The sequence below is a fragment of the Sylvia atricapilla genome, chromosome 1 (genome assembly GCF_009819655.1).
Source record: "Sylvia atricapilla isolate bSylAtr1 chromosome 1, bSylAtr1.pri, whole genome shotgun sequence".
Lineage (NCBI taxonomy): Eukaryota > Metazoa > Chordata > Aves > Passeriformes > Sylviidae > Sylvia > Sylvia atricapilla.
Window position 1 is genome coordinate 86,060,293 of NC_089140.1, and position 20,824 is coordinate 86,081,116.

Genomic DNA, 20,824 nt, shown 5'->3' on the forward strand with positions numbered 1-20,824 from the left:
TTACCCTTACTCTCTTCCTTTGAACTCTCTGGTGTAGTTCATTTCCTGAGGTAATAGAACAAAATTTATGGTTTCAAGCCTTACCAGTATGTGTATCTATACTCAGATAACATGTGTGGATGGAAGATGCGTTAAAATAAAAGATCAAAACGAGACTATTTGTAAAGCTTGATGTTTACAGTAGATTTTATTTTTTCCAGTTTGAAATTCTCACAAGCACAAAACCATATCTAAAACACAGAAATGGCCATTGGTTAAAGAGAGCTGTAAGGTCAAGCTACAATTGTAAAGTCAGCAAGGTTTCTAAATTTTTTTCATTTGTTGTTCAAAGATTAGAAAAAATACTCTTAAGAAGCTTTTTTATCAGTCAGGGCTTGGGTGTGTTCATATGTTTAACTGAAATGCAGCAGCATTCTTCTGTTTGGAATCACAGGATAGTCCCCAGGACAAGTAAGGCAATTGCATACATAAAGGAACAACAGTCGGAAAATATTTTATGTACTTTTTCTGCTGTCCTTGCATGTGATTTATGAGCTGGAACATGGAAGAAAGCCAGCACACATGGCCAGTTTACACTCTGCAAGACGCCAGTTCAGGAACTTTTTGCAGTAATTAATCTAAACCATAGAATTAAAAACTAACCTTCACTTTCTTGTTTCTGTTCTTATGGTAGGAAGTTGCAGAACCATTGCTAGACCTGAAGGAGGGAATGGACCAACTGGAGCACAATAAAACTTTGGGATTTATCCTTTCTACTCTGCTAGCCATTGGGAACTTTCTGAACGGAACCAACGTAAGCCTGGTGTCCCAGCATTTCCCGGGCAGCTTTGTCCTTCAAAAAAACAGAAGTCAAAACCATTGTGAAAGTTGCAACCCACTATTTATTTTGTACCAGAAAAGTAATTTAGGGAATAGAACATGCTTTTAATGTGTGTTAGGGTATTTTGTGTTGTGTGTTGTCTCTTTCAGCATAATCTGAAGGAAACGTGGAGCTACGCAGTGTAACTCCCTTAAGTGTAGTGTTTTGCATTCAAAGTGTGAGAACTGTGTCATGGGTCGTTTCACTGCAGATGGACTGATTTTAGGCCCAGTCTTCAGCTAGTTAAAAATTAATAAAAGCTATAAGTTTCCTCTCCTGTAGGATTCTTCTTCTTTCCCCTCTGCCCCTTATTGGTCATCATTTTTGTCTACTAATCTGCATGGGAAGGAGTAAAAATTTTTATTTTTTATTTCTTACTTTTTTTTTTTTCCGTTACAGGCCAAAGCTTTTGAGTTGAGCTACCTCGAGAAGGTTCCAGAAGTCAAGGACACAGTGCACAAACAGTCCCTCCTGCACCATGTCTGCACTATGGTGGTAGAAAAGTTCCCAGACAGCACTGATCTTTATTCAGAGATCGGGGCCATCACTAGGTCAGCCAAGGTATGTCCAGTAGGTAAATACATTTTGTATTTACATGTATGCCATGTATTTACATTATTAGTACATTTTTGTAAAACCTCTTTGAAGTGAGATTTTGAAGATTTTATTCTATTCTTTGATTTTTTGATCTTCCCTGGTTGCAGTACTATTTATGAATGTGTGTTCATTGTGTCATTTGCACTGAATTTCAAAGATGCCACTGCTTCCCTCTTCTTTATTTCTGTCTGTCACAAGGTTCCCTTGTCAGTGCACTCTTAGGCAGCCATTGGTTATGGCAGCCATTTTAATGTTGTGTACATTATTAATGTATATAACTATTAGGAACTATTTTCAGGTTAAAACTTTATTTGGCCAGTATCTTCAGATATATTTATTCTGTGGTTTGGGGGAATCTCTTTTTTTAAGGCAGATGCCTGATTGTATTTTAAATCTGATGGAAGGAATTAATTTTTTACTAGTAAAATTGTTTCCATAATTAAAGAGTCCTTGAAATACTTGGTTTAACTCACAGAACAGGTGGGACTGGGCAGGACCTCAACATATGACTTAGTCCAACCCCATGCTAAAGCAGGTTCACCTAGAGCAGGTTGCAGAAGAAAAGTTGAGGTGGGTTTTGAGCATCTCCAGAGGAGGGGACCCCACAGCCTCTCTGGGCAGCCTGTTCCAGTACTCTGCCACAATCAAAGTAAAGTTTACTACATTTTAGTACTACTTTTCTGTCCTCCTTCTGAAAATAATGTTCATGGCTAGGAGTTAGTGAGCATGAATAGAAATAAAGGAAACTTGTGGCAGCACCTCTTGTCAAAAAATGGTAATTCCCTGGTTAATGCATAGGTCTGGTCAATGACTTGATGGAGATTATTTATTACTGATGTGAGCAGACATGATAGGAACACTGTAAACTCACTCTTGAATCTCTCAGAGTGTGAGATTTCATTAATAACCCTTAAAATAGTACATTGCTTGATTAATGGGGTAAACAGGGGAGATAGCGAACATAATTCTCTTTAGGAGTCATGTCTCATGGAAATGGTAATATTTACAGCAGGTAATTATAGTGTCCATCTAGTGTCCAGTGTCTTGAATCAGACCATGGTCAATACCAACTGCTTGACAGAAGAGCACAAGAGGTTTCTAAGTGGATGAAAGATTTCTCCTAGAAAAATGTTATTTCATGAGCCATAATTCTCAATATGTGCATCAAATAGAGGAATGATTCTTTTTCCAAAGGCCTCCTTAGTTGGATGTTGGAAGAGGAGCTGGAGAGTGTAGGAGCAAACAACTCTGTTTGCCCCCATGACCCAAGACGTCTGTATACAACATTTTTTTTTAAACTGCAGAAATGAATTCTTATTTTGGCTCCTAGTGTAGTTCTTGCAACAATGAATTCATAATCTTATTTTTTACTACTGTTCAATTTGCCAGGTTCTGGTTTTACTAGCTGGATATACTGAACAGTCAAAATATTTTTTCTCTCTAATTAACAGAATAATTTAGGGTGGAAAGTATCTCTGAAGGTCGTATGACCCATCAACCTTTTCAGTGCAAGACCAAGTTAAACTAGGCTGCTCAGATCCTTGTCTAAGTTTTAAATGATTCTTTTATATCTTTTTCTTATGAGACTATTTCCACACTTTTCCTCCATCTTACTTTTCCAGAATGTCTTAAACAATAGTAAATACAGTATTCCAGCCTCTCTTCAGCAGTGTAATATCTTACTGTATTTGTCCCTTCTGCTACCTTTTGTTAGATGTTCTGAAGTTTTCTCTGTGTTCTTTGACTGCTGCTGCCCTTTGGACACCTGTTGTCCCAGGGCAGTTCCCAAGGACGTCCAAGCTGAGCCGGCAGAGCATTCAGAGCCCTCAACGGAGTTGGATGCTGCCATGCCCTGTGCACTTCACTGCAGTCCACAGCAGTGACTGTGATCGGCTGAAGAAGATTTACTGCTTATCTCTCAAACTCTTAATAATCTTCAGTCAGGACTAATCTGAATAATTTCCTGCCTTCTGTAGATTTTACCCTCTGGATGTGCTTCCTTGTTTCCAGATAATTTTGAAATCCAAAGTACAAACTCTGAGATACCAGCTGTTAGCCTTGTCAGCAAATGAGAATCAATGTATGTTCCTTCTTTTCTTTTGCCCTCTTAACCTCACAATTCATAGGTGGCCTCCCATGGCTTTTGAAAAGATTTTGAAATTTAATTTACTTACTTACTCTTATCTATTCCCTTTTTTATACACATTCAGAATATAGTGGTTATTTTTATGTATTAAGTTTCCTGTCACTCATCCTTTCAGCCAAGTTACCAGATATGTTAATAAAACCTGGACCTCTGCATCAACTTTGCTGCTTTCCTAGGGATAGGCAGAACTTTTGCTGTCCTCTGATTCCCTAAGTTACCAAGTACAGTTTCATACACATTCATACTCCTTGAGCCAGCGGCTCAATTTCTTTATTTAAATTGATGTCAGAATTACTGTATTCTACTTGTTTACTGCTTAATGAGGTATCATCTCTTTCCAACATGTGTTTCTGTTATTAAGGTTTCGAACCTTGCTATTATGCTACTATTTCATGTCTATTAAAAATGTAATTCAGAAAAAGGAAAGGAGAACCAGACTAGGCTTTTCCCCAACATCCTCTGTGGTGAAAGTGGATGAAGAGAAGTCATCTTGCTTCCCTTCTCTAATTTTTGTCTTCCTCAGCTTCTTTCATCCCCAGTGATCCAGGACCTCCTACTTTTTTTTTAAGACCATAAAGGAATTTGTGGCTTTTGTTTTATATCCTTAGATATTTTCTCTTTAGATTCCATCTCTTTTCTCCTGGTTTTTCTCTTATGGAGCCTATGTTTAGGCTCTGGTGTATTGCCTTCAGTGCGTTTGGTTTCTAATGTTTGGAAGATTTTAACTTTCTCTTATGTTTGTTTTTTTTTTTTTTTTATTTAGTGATTCTTACTTTCTTAACATTTAGGTATATTGGTTTCTCATTTCCTGTTTCTTCTCTTTGCTAAGAAATTATTTCCCTTTTTTCTTAGATTGGGATCAAGTTTATCACTTAGAAGAAAAATACCACAAAAGAGAAGAGCCTTTGTTTTCCAAAATTCTCACCACACCACCATGTATGGTGTTCTCCTAAGTGGATCTTCTATTTTTCAGTCATACAAAGTGAAAGAAAGCTTAACCTACTGCTGTCATTTATAAAAAAAAACTGGGTCTAAGAGCGCTCAAATTTGAGCACAGTCTTTCAGCCTGTGGTTTGCTGATCCAGTGGCCCTGCCCAAAGCAGACAAAAATCTAAAAAGGCCAGACAAAATCACATTAAGAGAAATTACAGCCTTAACCTTGCCCGTGTCGCCCAAGGTCTCCCTCCTTGGGATGTTCCTGCATGTGTTAAACCACTGATGGATTATTGTAACAAGCTCTATTCCCACTTGATCATAGCTGCCACAAATCAAAGAGTTAGGATGTGGAAGCCATCCAAGTTGCCCTCTTCAAGGGAATGTTCACCGACAAGGCGAAATCTTGGTTTAGGAAAGCTGACAGGAAAGGAGAACTAATATTTCACTGTGGATTAGACTGTATTTTGAGCTCTGTTTTCCCTACAAGCATCTTTCAAAAAACCACAAAGGCTAAACAATTTCCGTCCTGTAGATAAACAGAGATGCCCCTTCCCCTGAAATGCGCATCATATGCGAATTTCCTGAGCACTAGTTCACAAAACAAACCCAGAAACATAAAGACAAGAGGCTGCCCCACTCAAAAGAAGCTAGAAGGACCAGAGACAAAATGGTATATAGTTCCTGCAAAACTTGTGGCTTTTTACTGAAGGATTGCATTCATTAACCAAAAAAAAAGACACTAGTGAAAAAATTAGTGGAAAAATCGAATTCTAGATAAATAAAAGCATTTATATAGTCATGCACAACACTGATTATTTATTATCACATGGTTAAAATCACTTGCCCTTTTTATTTTCTTGATATTTTAAGTTGTTTTTTTTCACTGAAGTTGTAGCAGAACTGATGTACCTAATACTGAAGTAGACCCTCAGATTCCTGCAGTTAAGATCAAGTTTTGATCCTAGAAATTTCCTTAAGTGGTTGCCTCAGCCCAAATATCTTGTTAGTGGATAAAGATGTTTTCCTTATTAAAAATGTTCATCTTCTCTCTCTAACCCATAAATATTTCCCCTGTGCATCTGAAAGCTGGCCAGCTCCATAGAGTAAACTATAATTGTCATTTTCTTCCCCTGATTTTACTTACAAGATGCCAAACTTCTGTCTGGTTTTTAACCCCTGTAGCAAGACACTTGGGCACAGGACACTGGCAGCTACTAGGCAGTGGAGAAGCAGGCAGCCTTTAAAAGTAAGAAATAGGAAACTTTAGCAACACAGGAGGGGGCAAGGATGGCTGATTGGAAAGAACTTTGGAGGAGCCTAAGGCATACACAGGGGAGAAGGAAGCCTGCAGCTGCCTGCCCTCTGAGCACCTTAGCAGGGAGGCATGAGGAGAAAGGAGCTGGCTGGAATGGAAGAGATATTTGACATGCTATAGCTTCTCCCTGATACATTGGAAAGCAGAGACAGGATTAAAAATAATAATAAAAAAAAAAGTAGGGAAAATCATCCCGCCTCCTGTACTCTTTCAGTTGGGTTTCTCATGTCTGTCTTGACAGAAAGTATTTGTGTGCAGTTATCATTCAAGTATGTTTTCCCTACATTATTTCAAACAAAAATAAATTCCAAAAGTCAAATTATTTTCCATGGAAAAAAAAGTCCAGGAATGCAAGGTTTCTTACAGTCATGCCTTGTGATGCCAGCAGCTGCCCCAGATCCTAGCAGGAGCAGAGGTGAAAGCAGAGAAGGGAAAGGCAGATCCTGTTGGCTGCAGGGCAAACTGGGGCAAGGGGGAAGGATCTTCAAAGAGAGCAGATGAAGTTTAGCATATATGCCTGATGGCACTGTGATATTTCAATTGCATTCCTGGTGAAATGACTGCAGGAATTGTTGCAGGTGACATAACACCATCTGAAGGCACCTACTGTGTTGTTACTGTCACTGTGTGGTATGGCTCCCCTTTGTCCCAGATTGTGAGAACTGTTATACAACATCTACAAAAAGATCCCATATAGTTAGGATATTGTTTAATGAAGTAAAATGCAGTAGAGTTGTGTATGTAACTAGAGGTGTTTGTGTAATTGGGCAGAATGATCTGGTCATCCCTCACTAAGCACCTCTGCCACCTCTGTTCTTTAATTTTTCATTAGTGAGTTGATTCAGGTGTTCTCATTTCCAAAATTGTCTTTGCAGGATGCCGCCTCGTACCCTAGAATTAGAAATGTATGTATAAAGAAGTTTATATATTGATTACTTTAGAGAGCTGGCATATATCTCACCTAAAATGCATTCCCACAGTGTGCAAGTCAGACTAACAAGGGTCTTGGGATAATTCTTGTGATGCTTGGTGAAGGAAGCCAGGATGGAAATATTAGAGGAGGCAGAGTTTTGAACATACGCCACAGAAGGTCGCTGCTCTCAGATGACAGTGTGTTTGCAAGGAGCAATTCTCAGAATTTCCTTTGGCACTGAACCAACTCAGGAAAAGAGGAAGATTTCATGTTCCCTGCCAGAACGCATCCCTGTAATAATGTGAGAATGAACGGTCTGACCCTAAATTATAAACAGCTCAGACTAGACTGTGGTCTGCTGCAGAAACTATCTTGAACTTTGAAAAGAGAAAGCTTGTGTACAGTTATGTATATCTTTCTATGAGGTACAATAAAATACTTGTCATTTTATTGTGCATTTAAGGCAACATGTCATTGTGAAAGCATCAATCTTCCCTTAAATGCACTTTGTGACTAAGATAAAAATGCAGAGATGCAGGTCTTCCTTAGAAAATAACTGGATTTTATATGTTCACCACTAAATGAAACAAGCTATAGCAAACAACAATGGGGTATCAAACAACAGAAATATTTTACAAGCATGCTGAGGCTGTGCAATAAGTTATTCACTTCAGAACAAAACTTTGGATACAGTGATCTTAAAAAGAAGTGCTTCATCAGTTTCCATTCATTTCCTTGTTTGGGAGTTTTGTGCTTCAATGCAGTTATGAAATCTTTGACCCTGTTGAAGAGCTGAATGTTAACACAGGAGGCAGGAAATGTGAGTGTATTTAGGTGCAGCATCTTTGACTTTAGGATGGTTTTGTACTTTCAGCAGTGGGGGACCTTAGCCCAAAGACTAGAGAAGACTTAGCTGGAAGAGGAAACCTGTTTGTAAAGCTGAAGAAACATGACCTCTTATCTCAGAGTGGCTGCCATTGTTGGCAGTGCACAGCAGGGCATACCTGGAGTTGTATATGCCACCCTGGAGAATATATAGTAGAAGGCACTTTAGGTTCCAGCTACTGCATTTAATTCCCAATGTTACCTCAAAGCAGCCATTCCGCTCTCCCAGCAAATAATAAAGTGTGCAATTCCTGTGTTGCCATGAGGTATTAGTGGCCACACAGAGGAATATCCTCCCAACCCAAAGATCAGAAAGGCTCCCTGATCCATGTCCTGCCTCAATGATTGGAGCATGGTCTAGTATTTCATGAATGAGAAAGTTTGCAACTTTTATACATGGCATGTGATATTGGATAGAGTTGTACTTGAAAAAAATAGGCTTTGTAAGGACCAATGTTCAGGGAACCAGAATGAACAGGGAAGTAAATGCTGTTTGATGGTGGTGGCAGTTTTTGAGTCAGGTAAAAACCAGTGAGAACAGAAGCTGGGCAGTAAGTGTGTCATGAGGTACAGCATTCTCAGCCCAGTAGAATGAGAAACTTGGTAGAATTATTTTTATTTTTGCAGTTTATAGCAAAGTCATCTGCTTCTATGGTAGCAAGCAGTAAATAGCGATATAAAAAGTGATTAAAGTGAGTGCTGTTTCTGGCATGTGGTTGGAAGGTTTTATTCTTTGCTGTGAGTCATTTGTGCAAAATATGGTGGTGTGTTAAATTGAAAAATAGAGTTTTAATTCTAAAGTTGCCCATTAGTGAGTTTAGGGCAGTGGTTTGCTGAGGCTGACTCTGCAGGGCTTTTCTCACATAAACTTGTCTTTACATCCTATTTGCAAAGACTGTCTGTGGCTACTCCCCTCTGGTCAAACAGTATCTACTAAGGCACTTCTCAGAAGATGAATAGTGGGCCTAGCAAGAGATTTCACAGATACCAGTAGTTCTGAATGGTTTTTAGCTAGTGTGATTGTGAATGGAGAGGAACCTGGCCAGAGAAAAGAGGAACATCAAATATATCCCAGGAGCATTTAGAAAGTTGCTTTTTCTAAATTGGTTTACAAATTAAAATAAACATTTCAAAATGTTTGAAAGAAAGGACACTCCTATTTCGCATAACAGCCTAAGACCACTCATTCTTTTTCCTGTAGAAAAGAACATGTATTAATTTAAAAAATTTTGGCAGAATATAACTATTCAAGGCCAGCAAGCTGCTGTGTTTTGCACATATATTACTGAGGAGGAAGAAGAATATATGTTTCTACCTTCCTTCAAATCCTTGGGCCAGCTACAATATCTGCACACTACTGTCCAGCAAGATTACTGCTTCCTTTTATTCAGTGGAGCATAGTTGTAAAATAATGCCACGGCATTTCTTGTCTGAGTACCTTCTATGCTGAGCTTTCCTGGAGCCATAACTCACCTGAATTCCTTCTTAATCCCAGCATGACCATCCAGCTGCAGGCAAGAATTGGTGCATCTTTCCTGTCAAGAAATAAAAAAACAAAGAGGAATCAAGAAAGTTTCTCTACTATTACACATCATTAATTCCTTTAGTAAAGTATTAGAAATAAGCACATAAAATATGCACATAAATCAGAAAGTGCAATCCATGGTGCCTTGGCAATGCTGTGTGTCAACTGGTAAAGAGGTAGTATGGTACTATAAATACCTTTCTATGTTTTCTTTATGCATAATATATTGAATAATTGTCAGTGTTACTCCTTACAAGTTTTTGTTCTCCTTATCATATGGACACATGATTGGGGATCTCTTGTAGTTGGGATTGCTCATCACTCTTACTGTTACATTTGTATATAGCACCCTAAGCAGAACCACAGACCTGGAGCAGACTGAAATGTGATGGATTCTGTCACACAGAAACTCAGCAGTGTGAAATAGCATTTCATAAAGTGTCAGGTGGGGTACCTGATTGAATCCAAGAAAAACTGGAACTTTAATATTTCACATGAGGATGTTTTCCTGCAAGTATATTCCTTTCTTTCCACATGCAAGTGACCAAACACTAGAGAGCCAGCAGGCAGAGATTTCATGAAGTGTTGGCATGTTGTTTCAGGCACTGTACAGTTTGCCTTTGGGGAATACACAGGTACATCATGTACCAAACAACATTATCCTATATTGGAGTTCCTACTTTACTCCTTCCAGGAGTTTACAACTTCAGCTCAAGCACACTTGTCCTCCACAGAGCAAGAGCAAAACCACAAAGAGGTTTGTTCCAGGAGAGTTCAGGTGGCATTCTTACTGCAATCTCCTTAAGACTTCCACAGAGGACTGAATTTTTGTTTGTGCTCAAAAAACTCATGAGTGTCCCTTAGCCCTACCTGCTGCCCCCATCCCTGCTGGAACTTCTCACTCTTGTGAATGTGCTGACTGTTGGCAGACTTCAAGGGGCCAGGAATTCGCCACATTCCCCCAGATGTTTTGTTCTCCAAAGATGTTTCCTGAACCCCTACAGACCTGAACCTCAGAGATTTGATAGATTAAATCAAATGTGATAGATTAAAATTTGATAGAACCTCTCATTTCATAGATTAAAACTCATTCTGTCCTAAATGTCATGACTTTAAATTTCTCAGCTACAGAGGCTGAGAAGCTTCCTCAACCAGGTTGTAAAATTCTTACTAAGAAGACCTAAACCTTAGATTTTTTTTTTTCCTTAACAGGAAGGCTAGTATTTTTCCCCATGTGTGTTTTAGATACACCATCTGTGGAGAACAGCAATGTGTTTATCATCAACAGTGAAAATACTGACCTGCAAAGGACTTTTTTTTTTTTTCAACATATGCATTGATATGGATATAAGGAAAGCAAATACCCCACAGCTGCTCCGCCTGCAGGGCTTTTCTGAATAGCAGAGTGGATCAAAGGATGTTTTTATTTCCTTGTGAAGAGGAAAAATTCATCACTTTATAAATCACAGCAAAAACAAATCAAATCAATACCAGGAGCTTTTTAATAATAATGCATTTCTTATGGCTTTTCTCAGTATAGGTCTCAGCAGTGGATACTGCACACAACTAAGAAGAATGAAATAAAACCTGCCCTTGATACTGGTTTTCATTTAGCATTAAGGAATTATCTGGAGTATGAGGCTGTAACATCCCAAGCTCTGATGTGTTTAGAATCCGGGAGCTAAGTCTGTATTTTATAGCTTGAGTTCATCTGAACTGTGAAGTGGTATTATAAAATCATTTTTTCCTTTCTTCAGAATTCCAGAACATGTTGGTTAGTTTTATTTTTCTCATCTGTTGTGTGCTGTGGCTGGGTCTTTGATGCACTATGTTGAGTTGTTAGCAACACGTCCTGAGTGTCTTCTCATAAGAATATCGCGATTTGAACACCTTTTTTGGTTGATGAATAAAGGAAAAGCTCTCCCTCACCTTCTGTGGAATGTGATGGCTTCTGTCCTGATGAATGTTGCTGTAAGGTGCAATCATTTATTTTAACTGTGTTGAGAGACTTTCAGAGTTGTTATATGATCTCGTTACAAGCCACTAAATTCGTATTGTATATCAAGGGATGAAAGTTAGTGCTGAGATCACTAAATAACACATACTTTCAATGGAGCTTTAAAAAATTCTGGCCCATGAATTTTGTGATTAGAACTAGATCATCTATTAACAAGTCAGTGCATGACTAGGGAATAGATCCAAGTACTTCCTAAAATGGAGAATTGTTGGCGGGGTACAACAGTGAGCAGTAAACAGGGTATAAAAAGCTTTGAGTAGTAGAGAAAAGGATTAAGAAAAAGAGAAAGTTTTGTATTACCTCAGAAAGAACTGAGTCATGCAGTTGCTTGGTGCAAACATGAAGTTATTAGCAAGGGAAAAAACACATCACAGTATTTTTTTTGTCCCTTCTTTAGCTATTGGGCCTCCTAGAATAAAACCAAATATATGTCTATGGGTATTTCTTTGTTTTCAGTTTTCCTTACTAACATTACACTCCTCGACATAGTGCAATAGAAAGATATTTTTTATTATTTTAAGAATAATTAATAATGCAAATTGATGTTGTGTTGCCGCTACCTTGACCTTTTTGTACATTCAGATTGCGTTGTTCAAATATCCAAGTATGCAACTGCAGTGTTTTAACTTCAAGTGTTAACTTTTCTTTTCCTTTCTGTTTTTTTCAGGTTGACTTTGAACAACTCCAGGAGAACTTGTGTCAGATGGAAAGACGGTGCAAAGCATCATGGGATCACCTTAAGTCTATAGCAAAGCATGAAATGAAGCCAAGTCTAAAGCAAAAAATGTCTGAGTTCCTTAAAGACTGTGCAGAAAGAATCATAATCCTGAAGATTGTTCATAGAAGAATAATTAACAGGTACAGAATTATATTGGTGACATCAATACCTTGATATTAAATGACTTGATAAAATTATAACATCATAAATATGTGTTTAAAAGTGTTTAATGCCTATTCCTGCAAGGAATATTACCAGGTTGTATGTGGTGCATACTTTGTTAAAGTCCCCACTGAAGAAAGATCCCCACTCCAGAAATTTTTATATTTTTAACCAAAAAAGCAATCATCCAGGCAATCATTTATTCCCAAGGTGCAATACTGTCTCTTTTTCCTCCTAGTCCCTAAAAGTTATCAACTTTATAGTTAAGTCGATAGGTTTTCTGTTTGTCCCTGGTTTTTTTTTAAGGAGGCTTGGCTTACTGTCTGATAAATAAGAACAGACTGTAGCAAAAAAAAAATGAAATTTTATTGACAAATTTATCATATGCAGAAGCTGAAACCAGTCTTATGCTTATACCAGCTGAAGGCAGAATTAAGATTCCTCTCCTTAGGATTTGCCATTTGGTTTAGTGAAATTGTGAGAGATTTTCTGACTTCTGGATAATTTTCAAATTGCTGTGATCAAAATTAAGAAATGGATTCTAAATGATCCCAAATTTGTGGGTAAATACTTGAGAAGTTGATTCAGCTCTTCTTTTGTTTTTGTAATGACTTAGGGTTTATGCCATAAGTGAGCAGAAATCCCAATTGCAATGGAAGGGAAGTGAATTGATTTGTTTCCTGTTTTCTTTATCATGTGCATTGTGCAACTAAGAAAAATATCAACTTTCTCCTCTGATACCCTGAAACTGCTGTGATCATTCTTAAAAATGTTTTCATATAGTGGTGTCTTTCTAGGATTTGGAAGACTTTTTGTCCTCAGGGATGTAGATGCAGTTAAAATGAATTCCCATACATTTTTACACATTCTATGTGCTGCTGTAAATCATGCAATATAAAGAAGCAATAGTAAAAATTGAAAATAGTGCAAAAGCTCTGAATGCCACAGAAGCAGTAAAACTGTGCATTGAGAGTGTCCCAAATGAACGTACTTGGTAGATAATATAATTTTACGGTCAGTTTTGTGAAGCAGAAATTCTTTCCTTCTTGTGTTTGCTAGCCTGTAAATCTGCATTCTTCTTGTCTAGACTTTGCCCAGCATCCCAACAGCCTCTTTGAAGTTGCTTAATACAAATAAATAGAATTGAAATTTAATAAATATTTTTTCTATAACTGAAATGAAATTGGTCATTCACGTGCCAAATTAGTCATATAAAGTGATGGAGTTCCATAAACATTTTATCTCCTGCATCAGCCTGGGAAAGTAGACTGGGATGAAGTTATCATAGGCTAAACTTTCATGGTTTTAATTATAAAACATACCAATGTTATGCAAAGCATCCATGAAAATTCTGTAGCACAAAGGAAATGGTGGGAGCTAGTAAAGTAATAAATGGATTCAGTGAAATATAGGGTTGTTTTTTTTTTTCCAAGAGACCATCAATAAAGACTTTTTCCCTTTACATTTATAAACTCATTTTTTTCCAGGTTTCACTCATTTTTGTTATTTATGGGCCATCCTCCCTACGCAATACGTGAAGTCAACATCAATAAGTTCTGCAAAATTATTAGTGAATTTGCTCTGGAATACCGCACCACCAGGGAACGAGTTCTGCAGCAAAAACAGAAACGAGCTAACCACAGGGAAAGAAACAAGACCAGAGGGAAAATGATAACAGATGTAAGTGGCAAATGGTATCTCCCATAGCATGGATTTTTAAATCTTTTTTTCACTGAATGTAGTATATGGAGTGTTGTTACACTGTTTTTATTTTTAGAGGTCCTTGTGCTGTAAGCAATGAACTCTGCTGTATTAGAAGACAAAACTTGCAAGTCCTTGATTGTGTATATTTTCTGCTTCATAAAAATATATAGGACAAGAACCAACTGAAATTAAGTATCCAAAAAAATCTTCTCTGTGTGCTGCATAGACAGTGTCAAGAATATCTAGAAGACATCAGGAGCTGTGTGTATCAGATCAGCCAAGAATATAAAAAAAGAAAAAAAAACATAGAAATTAGACTCCTAACTGAGAACTTAATTTAAATGATGAATCATTGTAGCCATTTAAGTGATTGCAGCCGAATTTTAATAGATTTTTTCCTCCATCTTTGGATATTCTATCTTGAATCTTGATATTTTACCTTTTTTTGTGTCTGTGTGTGTATATATGCACATATACATATATTTCATGAGCATGCACAGCAATTTCCTTCTTAACTGTAAAACACAGACCAGCCAATTTTATGGTAACAGACTACTTTGGGATTCTGAAAGGATGGACAAATTTATGTCCACAGTAGATGTTACTCTGCAAACTTTTTGACTGTAAGATTTCATACTCATAGAATAAATTAAAATAAGATGAGTTTTCTTAGCATAAAAGGTTTTTAAATCCCCTTGATTTTTCTTTTTTTTTTTTTTTTAAGTTGATGTCGTTTAACTCAATCCAAATAGAATTTTAAGAAGTGCCAGTACTTAATAAAAGTTTCCATCTGTCTCAAAATCCAAATCTGCAGTCTCAATTAAATGCAAGTGTTTCATTGCATTTGAAGCTACCCCTGCCTTTGGCATGAAAAGCCCAAAACTGATTACAGTTTTATGGCTCAGGCAACATGGGTCAGTATAAATACATAAATGCATATACATGTATTGGGACTGACATGATTTGAGATTGTATTTAAGTCATTGACTCATGATCATTTATAGATCTTTCCTGGTAATATCCTCTTTGGAAATCTGCCCCATCTAGAAAAAATGTTAAACTTGCATTATTATCAAAAGGTTTTCTTCCTTCAGTGTAGTCTCAGGTTAAGGTAGAGGCTCTGATTTTATACAAAGGGTATCATATAGTCATACAAATTTTCAAAACTACTGAAAAATTGAGATCAATTTCTCCAATTGGTTTTTGGTTTTCCTGATATGTTCTAAAGGAGCCAAAAGACAGCATTAACCAAAGAGTTTTGTAAAACAAAAATTTCATTCCCTCACATAGCTTTTACACTTTTTAGTAGTTTAAGCAAGACTGAGAGGTAGAGGAGTTACTGTTTTCTTACTTTGTTCCTAGCATATAATGTAGTGTTTATGTATTATCTGTCCTGAATAACTGCTATGGCAAGACAAAAAGCTTGTCTATATCCTGTTCCTGCAGAAAATACGAGAAGGAAAGGAGTTCTGGTCACTGGCAGCTGGGTTCAGGAAGCAGAGAAATGGGACTCTTTCAAACCAGAAAAAGTCTCAGGCTTGACAGTGAGTCAGCAAGGGGCAGAATCAGGGACAGTGGCCGTTTCCTGAAAATTGAGGAAAGGAGACAAGACCTTTCCCAGAACAAAAGTATTATTGGAAGAAGATCTCTTGTTAAGTTCAAGATGATGTTGAAATTTGGCAAGAATTAAATGCCATCTGTCAACCAGTGTTACACCAAAAAATATCTTGCAGATCTTAAAAAAAGGAACGTATTTTGCTTATCACTAATTTATAATTATAGAACAGTCCTATTAGCTTGAAACCAAAAACCTGCACGAGTAAAAACCAACAGTCTTTAAGACTGCCCTTACAGGAATGTTCTTTAAGGGAGTTATTGATGTGGCCATGTAGTTATTTCAGAACTTAGCTAAATCCCTTTGACCATAACACAGTAATATGGCCTCATTTACCTTTTATTTGAACTGCAGTATATGGTAAAACTAAATTGAAGTTGTATCAGACTATTTGTCACGGCTTCCTCTGACAACTTCAAAGTTACATCTACCTCAAAACAAGTTTCCAAGTCAGCAGGATGGAAGATATTTATGTGTGAAGAATGATGAAAACGTGGAATTTTATTGTAGTTTTGTTTTGGCTGTGGTTTGTATCTGTTTTTGATTTTCTTAGTGTTTTATATTTGAAGGCTTGGAAAGGGGAGATAGATCAGTAATGCATTGACAGTGATTCACGAGTTACAAAACACTGATAGAAGAAAGTTGAGATCATGGCACTGGAAAGAAATTCTTTGTAGAAAGTGATTATAATATGCAGTAGTCATATGGAATTCTATTTACTGCTTTTGGTGACCTAAAAGTATTGTGCAGTTATTTGAAATTTACTTTTTAGAAGTTTCCTCAGGGTCTCATTTTTATCACCTCACAGTATACTGCTTTTAAGCAGATGAAGAGGGATTTTAACAAAAGTAGGAAAGGAATAAGCCAGAACCAACCCAGTTCTTAAAGAGAAGGCCTGTATCTCTTAAACCTTGTCCCCCCTGCAGACTTGGAAGGCAGAGGGGTGCTGGCTCATTGCATGGAGAGTCTGCTGGCTTTTTGCATGGAGAACTTGCATCAGCTTCAACAACTATTCACACGGAGTAGGGCTGAGGAGCACAATGGGGAATATTTCCAGTCTTTCTTTCAGCCTTTTACCACAGATCTCTTTGTGTTTATGTGTTCTTTAATAGCTGAAATGGACTGGGCACTGTCAGTTTAAATCTTGGTGAATGTTGTCTGGAGGAGAGAGGTAAGGGAAGAAGAACAGTGGTTTACCATAGTTTCACAAGGGAAATTGCCTAGCCTCTGTAACCTTACATCTGGCTTTAGCCGGTGGTAGCACTCATTTCAGGAACTCTAAAAATAACAATAAAGCAAAATAGGGAAGAAATGCAATTATAGATACAAGACTGAGCTTTTAAATATTTTTTAATAATAGTAGGTAATATAAGCATCTGTCTCCCAGATTTATGAAGCTTTGCTTTTCAAGATACTTAAGAATTTCAATTCCAAAATTGCTATGTAATAGACATAATACTTTGAAACAGCAAATCCACTGAACAGAAATGCTAGCCTAAAGGAAAAATGTGAAGGCAGGAGGAAGGGAAGGAGGGAGATCTCAAACTGTCCTGCAACATCCAATACTAAATGACAGTAGACTCAAATGGCCTTTTTTCCTTTAAATTAACATCTTGTGTCTCCAAGTGGTATTCAGTATAGCAATATTTTTTCAAGTCTTTTTGATAATATTACATGTTAGAAAAATCCTAATTTATCGCTATTTCTCAGTGCTTTTATAATGATGAAATGAAGAAGGAAATGCAAGGCAGGATGTACACACCAGGGTAAGAGCAGATTCCTTTGTGAAACATAAGGTTGATTTATTTATTTTGCTGCTTTTACTCCTGTTGTCAGTATTTGCTAGAGGCAAATGCCTCTTCAGACATGGAAATATGAAGGGGTAGTGAACTATATCTCCTGTGTACTGGAGTAGCTTTGGCTGTAGGGCAGTGGTTCTAGGAGTGAGTGCTCTCCATGTGGAGCAGGAGGGAGAGAAATGGTAATGCTCAGGTACTGGAGATGGACAAAGTCAAGCAGAGAAGTGCCCTTGAAGTGATTCCACAGCAAATCACTTCTAGATTAAGTGGGCTGGAAGGCCAGCAGCTGGGACTTTACCCTGTAAAAATCTAGCTTGAGATAAAGTAATACTATAACACACTTTAGTTTGGAGCACAGTCTTTGTAATGTGTGTTCTTTACTATTTTACCTTGCCCTGACTGTCTTTTTGTGTTGTTTAGCTTAACTTGGGCTCTTGCTGCCCTTTACCTATTAGCTGGATGTACAGAATGATGCATTATATTAGATAGATAGATAGATAGAAAGACAGAGAGATAGATTGATAGATGGAATTAGAATACAAGACTGTTTGTACTTCCTATTCTTTTTTCTGTTTCTTACTCATGACAAAAAGTGAACTGAACAGTGGTCCTCCTCAGAAGATTTTCTTTACAGAGTGACTCTCTGCCCCCCAGGGGATGGAAAAAAAGACAGATAATTTTAATGCAAAGGGAACATACCTTCCATGGTTCCTCTGCAAAGCACAGTGCCTGTGTTTCTGTCAGTACTACTGTGTCCAAATTAGAATAAGCATCTCACTCTTTGCATAAAACATACCCTTAAAAAGTAATGTGCTGCTCAGCAGTCACAGCTAGTCTTCTTATGGAGATTGTGCTGAAACTAAAGTGAGGGCCAAAGTAAATCAAGCTTTCATTTTTAATGATGAATGTTTCTGGAACAGAATGTATCAATCCCAGACAGAAATCAGAGCTGAGATGAAGATAAGGTCAAAAATGTGTATTAGTAACACTAGGGAGAGGAATACTATTGGTGGAATACTTCTTCTAAAAAGAAAAACAAAACAAAACCCACTAATTTAAAAAAAAGCATAAAATTTCTGGACTGTGTTTGCACTTTATAAACAATCAAACTGAAAATTATGGAAACAAGGAGCCCAAACACTTGAGAAGCCATGTTTTTCTTTGGGAAACTTCCATGTGGGGCATCTTCTAACCCAGTGAAGAATTCCCAAGGCATTTGGGAATACAGATCTAAATAGTTTGCTAATTCCCTGTAAATCCCCAAATTTAAGAATACTCCATATCCCACAATATTTTTGTAGTTTGTGCATTTAGTGTAGTGCAACCATCAAGATAGTTTTAGATGCCTGCTGTCACAGAGGGTGAAAGCCTTGCATAATAATGGATAATTGCATCTCCCAATTACCTTAAAGGTCTTCAGTAGCTGCCTGATACCTGATTTCCAAGATCAGGTATCAGGCAGCTACTAAATAACTTTAAGCACTTATTGAAAGACTTCCCAGCATTTGATTTGAGTGCTCTGTTGAATTGGAAGTTGAAAAATCCCAGCTTAAAAAAGGAATTAAAATAAACACTTAAGTGTAGAGGAAAAGAATTGCCAAGAGGTTGACCTCTGCACTGAGAGAAACAACAGCCAGGACCTCCCTGTGCTGCACTGAGCTGCAAGAAGGAGAAGCAGTCCTACCTAATGTTGTCAGTTTTCGTGGAGCAAATAATTGCATGACCCAAGGGAAAGAAGTAGGATGGGTTAGGAGTAGTTTCAGTTCACCATTTCTGTAAGAAAATCAGAAAATTTCTACATCCCTACTGACAGTGACAGTCTGCTCTACATACAATCAGCTGGGGGAAAAAAAAAAAAAAAAGCTGATTGTCTAAGGAATTAATTCCTTATATGTCTTCTATTTTTATGTCTTCCTATTGCATAAACAGTACCATGGTTACCTCTTACTCTGTCATGGTTTGATGGTGCTGTCTTTCCTAAATCTTGCTGTTTGTCCTTCTCCACCTTGTCCTTTGTTTCCAGTGGCAGACCGATGAAGAAGAGGACATTGAGGTATGGTTCTCTGACAAAGCATGTCATCCCATGTCTTCTGTGTGCTGTGCCATCTAATTTCTAACTCAGATAGTATGGACTGCTCCATCTCCTCAACTGGAACTATGAACCCTGACATATTTCTCATACCTTTTTCTCTCAATCATAAAAATGCATTTTTACAGTCCGTTTTAACCGTATGCATGCCTGTCTTCTTGAATAAGGATATCTTTATATGAGGCCTTAATAATTTTAGGTTTCCTCATTTTTTTCCTTACTGTCTGTAATGTACTGCAAAGTATTCCCATTACCCAAAAAATCAGTGATTTTTTTTTTTTTATGGTGATCATAAATTACCATGGGCTATGGATTACAAGGATAATTCTGTATTCATTTAGCTGTGTTACCCCACATGGTATTATTTTATAAAGTTTTCAAAAGCATCAGAATATAGGGATATTAGGCAAATCCTAACTGCTTGCCTTGCTGTATAAATACAGAATGAGATACTTCATTGATCATAGAGGTGAGCCATGGAGTAGTTAATGTATCTATCATAAAATGCTCCTGAAGGTGATGTTCTAGCTATATTAGTAATAAAAGTTTATTGATTTGAGCAGCATCTTTTGTGCAATGCAATTTTGTTCAGTATTAGAGCTTTCTTCAATTTGCTGAACATAAACAATGTGGATTTAATGCTCACTGTTTCATAGTGGTGGTCATTTTCTCAACAGGCTGAGATTTGGGCAACAATTTATGGCAACATCTAAAAATTAGGCAAATTAAATAAAACTTTTGGCTCTACAGCTTTGTCCTCAGTGATGGTTTGTGCTGTATAGCTTAGGGCATGGAGAGAAAATTACATTAATTTGCTTGTTTATGCCAATGTATAACTAACCTGTGTGAACAGGAACTAATGGTTATGTGAAGGCTTTACCCTTTGGAATTTTTTGGAGATTGTATTGATATGCTAGACAACCGACTTTGTATAAGAGAGTAGTTTTAATGAAAAAACAGCATGCCCTTTCATGGGAGTTTTTCTCTAATATTTTTCTGTGTCTTAATTTCACAAATGAAACTCTAGCACTTGCATACCTCTCACGTCAAAATGCTGCAAGCTAATCTCATAACAAGAAAACAAACTTCTAACTATCAAAAATAGGTCTCATACTGATAGATTTAGCTCAGTGCCAGTGTTTTGCTACACGGTTAACTTGCTGTCTTACCCCAAAAAGTCACTGTGTTAAAATAGAATCATCTTATCATTGGTTTCCAGAGTACATATTTTCAATTTGCAGTCTTGACATGGGGACTTGATCAAAGCTCTGAAAGTAGGGTCCAGTCTTTTCTTTTGATTTACTGTTCTCTGACAGAACGGTTTTGCAGGTTTGCATCCCTTTAACTGACTGGCTTGATATCACCAAGTGAATAATTAATGTTGTTTATTATGCAAAGGAAGAAGAGAATGCAGCACTTGTCCTTTCATCTGTTCTGAATTAGAGTAAGAAAGATTAAAAGAAAAAACAAAACATATTTTGGTGTCTGATGTTGGGCTGATACGAGTGAGAGTACCGAGGTTTATTATTATCTGTTGATGCCTG

General features: G+C 37.3%; 1 protein-coding gene across 5 annotated transcripts in view; it reads left to right on the plus strand.

Annotated features, from left to right (window-relative positions):
* FHOD3 (formin homology 2 domain containing 3) overlaps positions 1–20,824 on the plus strand; it is a 368,131-nt gene that overhangs the window by 324,349 nt on the left and 22,958 nt on the right. For 4 of the 5 annotated variants that reach the window (XM_066326999.1, XM_066327008.1, XM_066327017.1 and 1 more), the window contains 4 exons: positions 674–793; positions 1,259–1,420; positions 11,861–12,051; positions 13,561–13,753. In XM_066326999.1, coding sequence (XP_066183096.1) covers positions 674–793; positions 1,259–1,420; positions 11,861–12,051; positions 13,561–13,753 — 666 coding nt within the window. Of the gene's footprint in view, positions 1–673; positions 794–1,258; positions 1,421–11,860; positions 12,052–13,560; positions 13,754–19,214; positions 19,245–20,824 lie in introns of all 5 variants that reach the window. The other variant, XM_066327035.1, reaches the window with a different exon arrangement.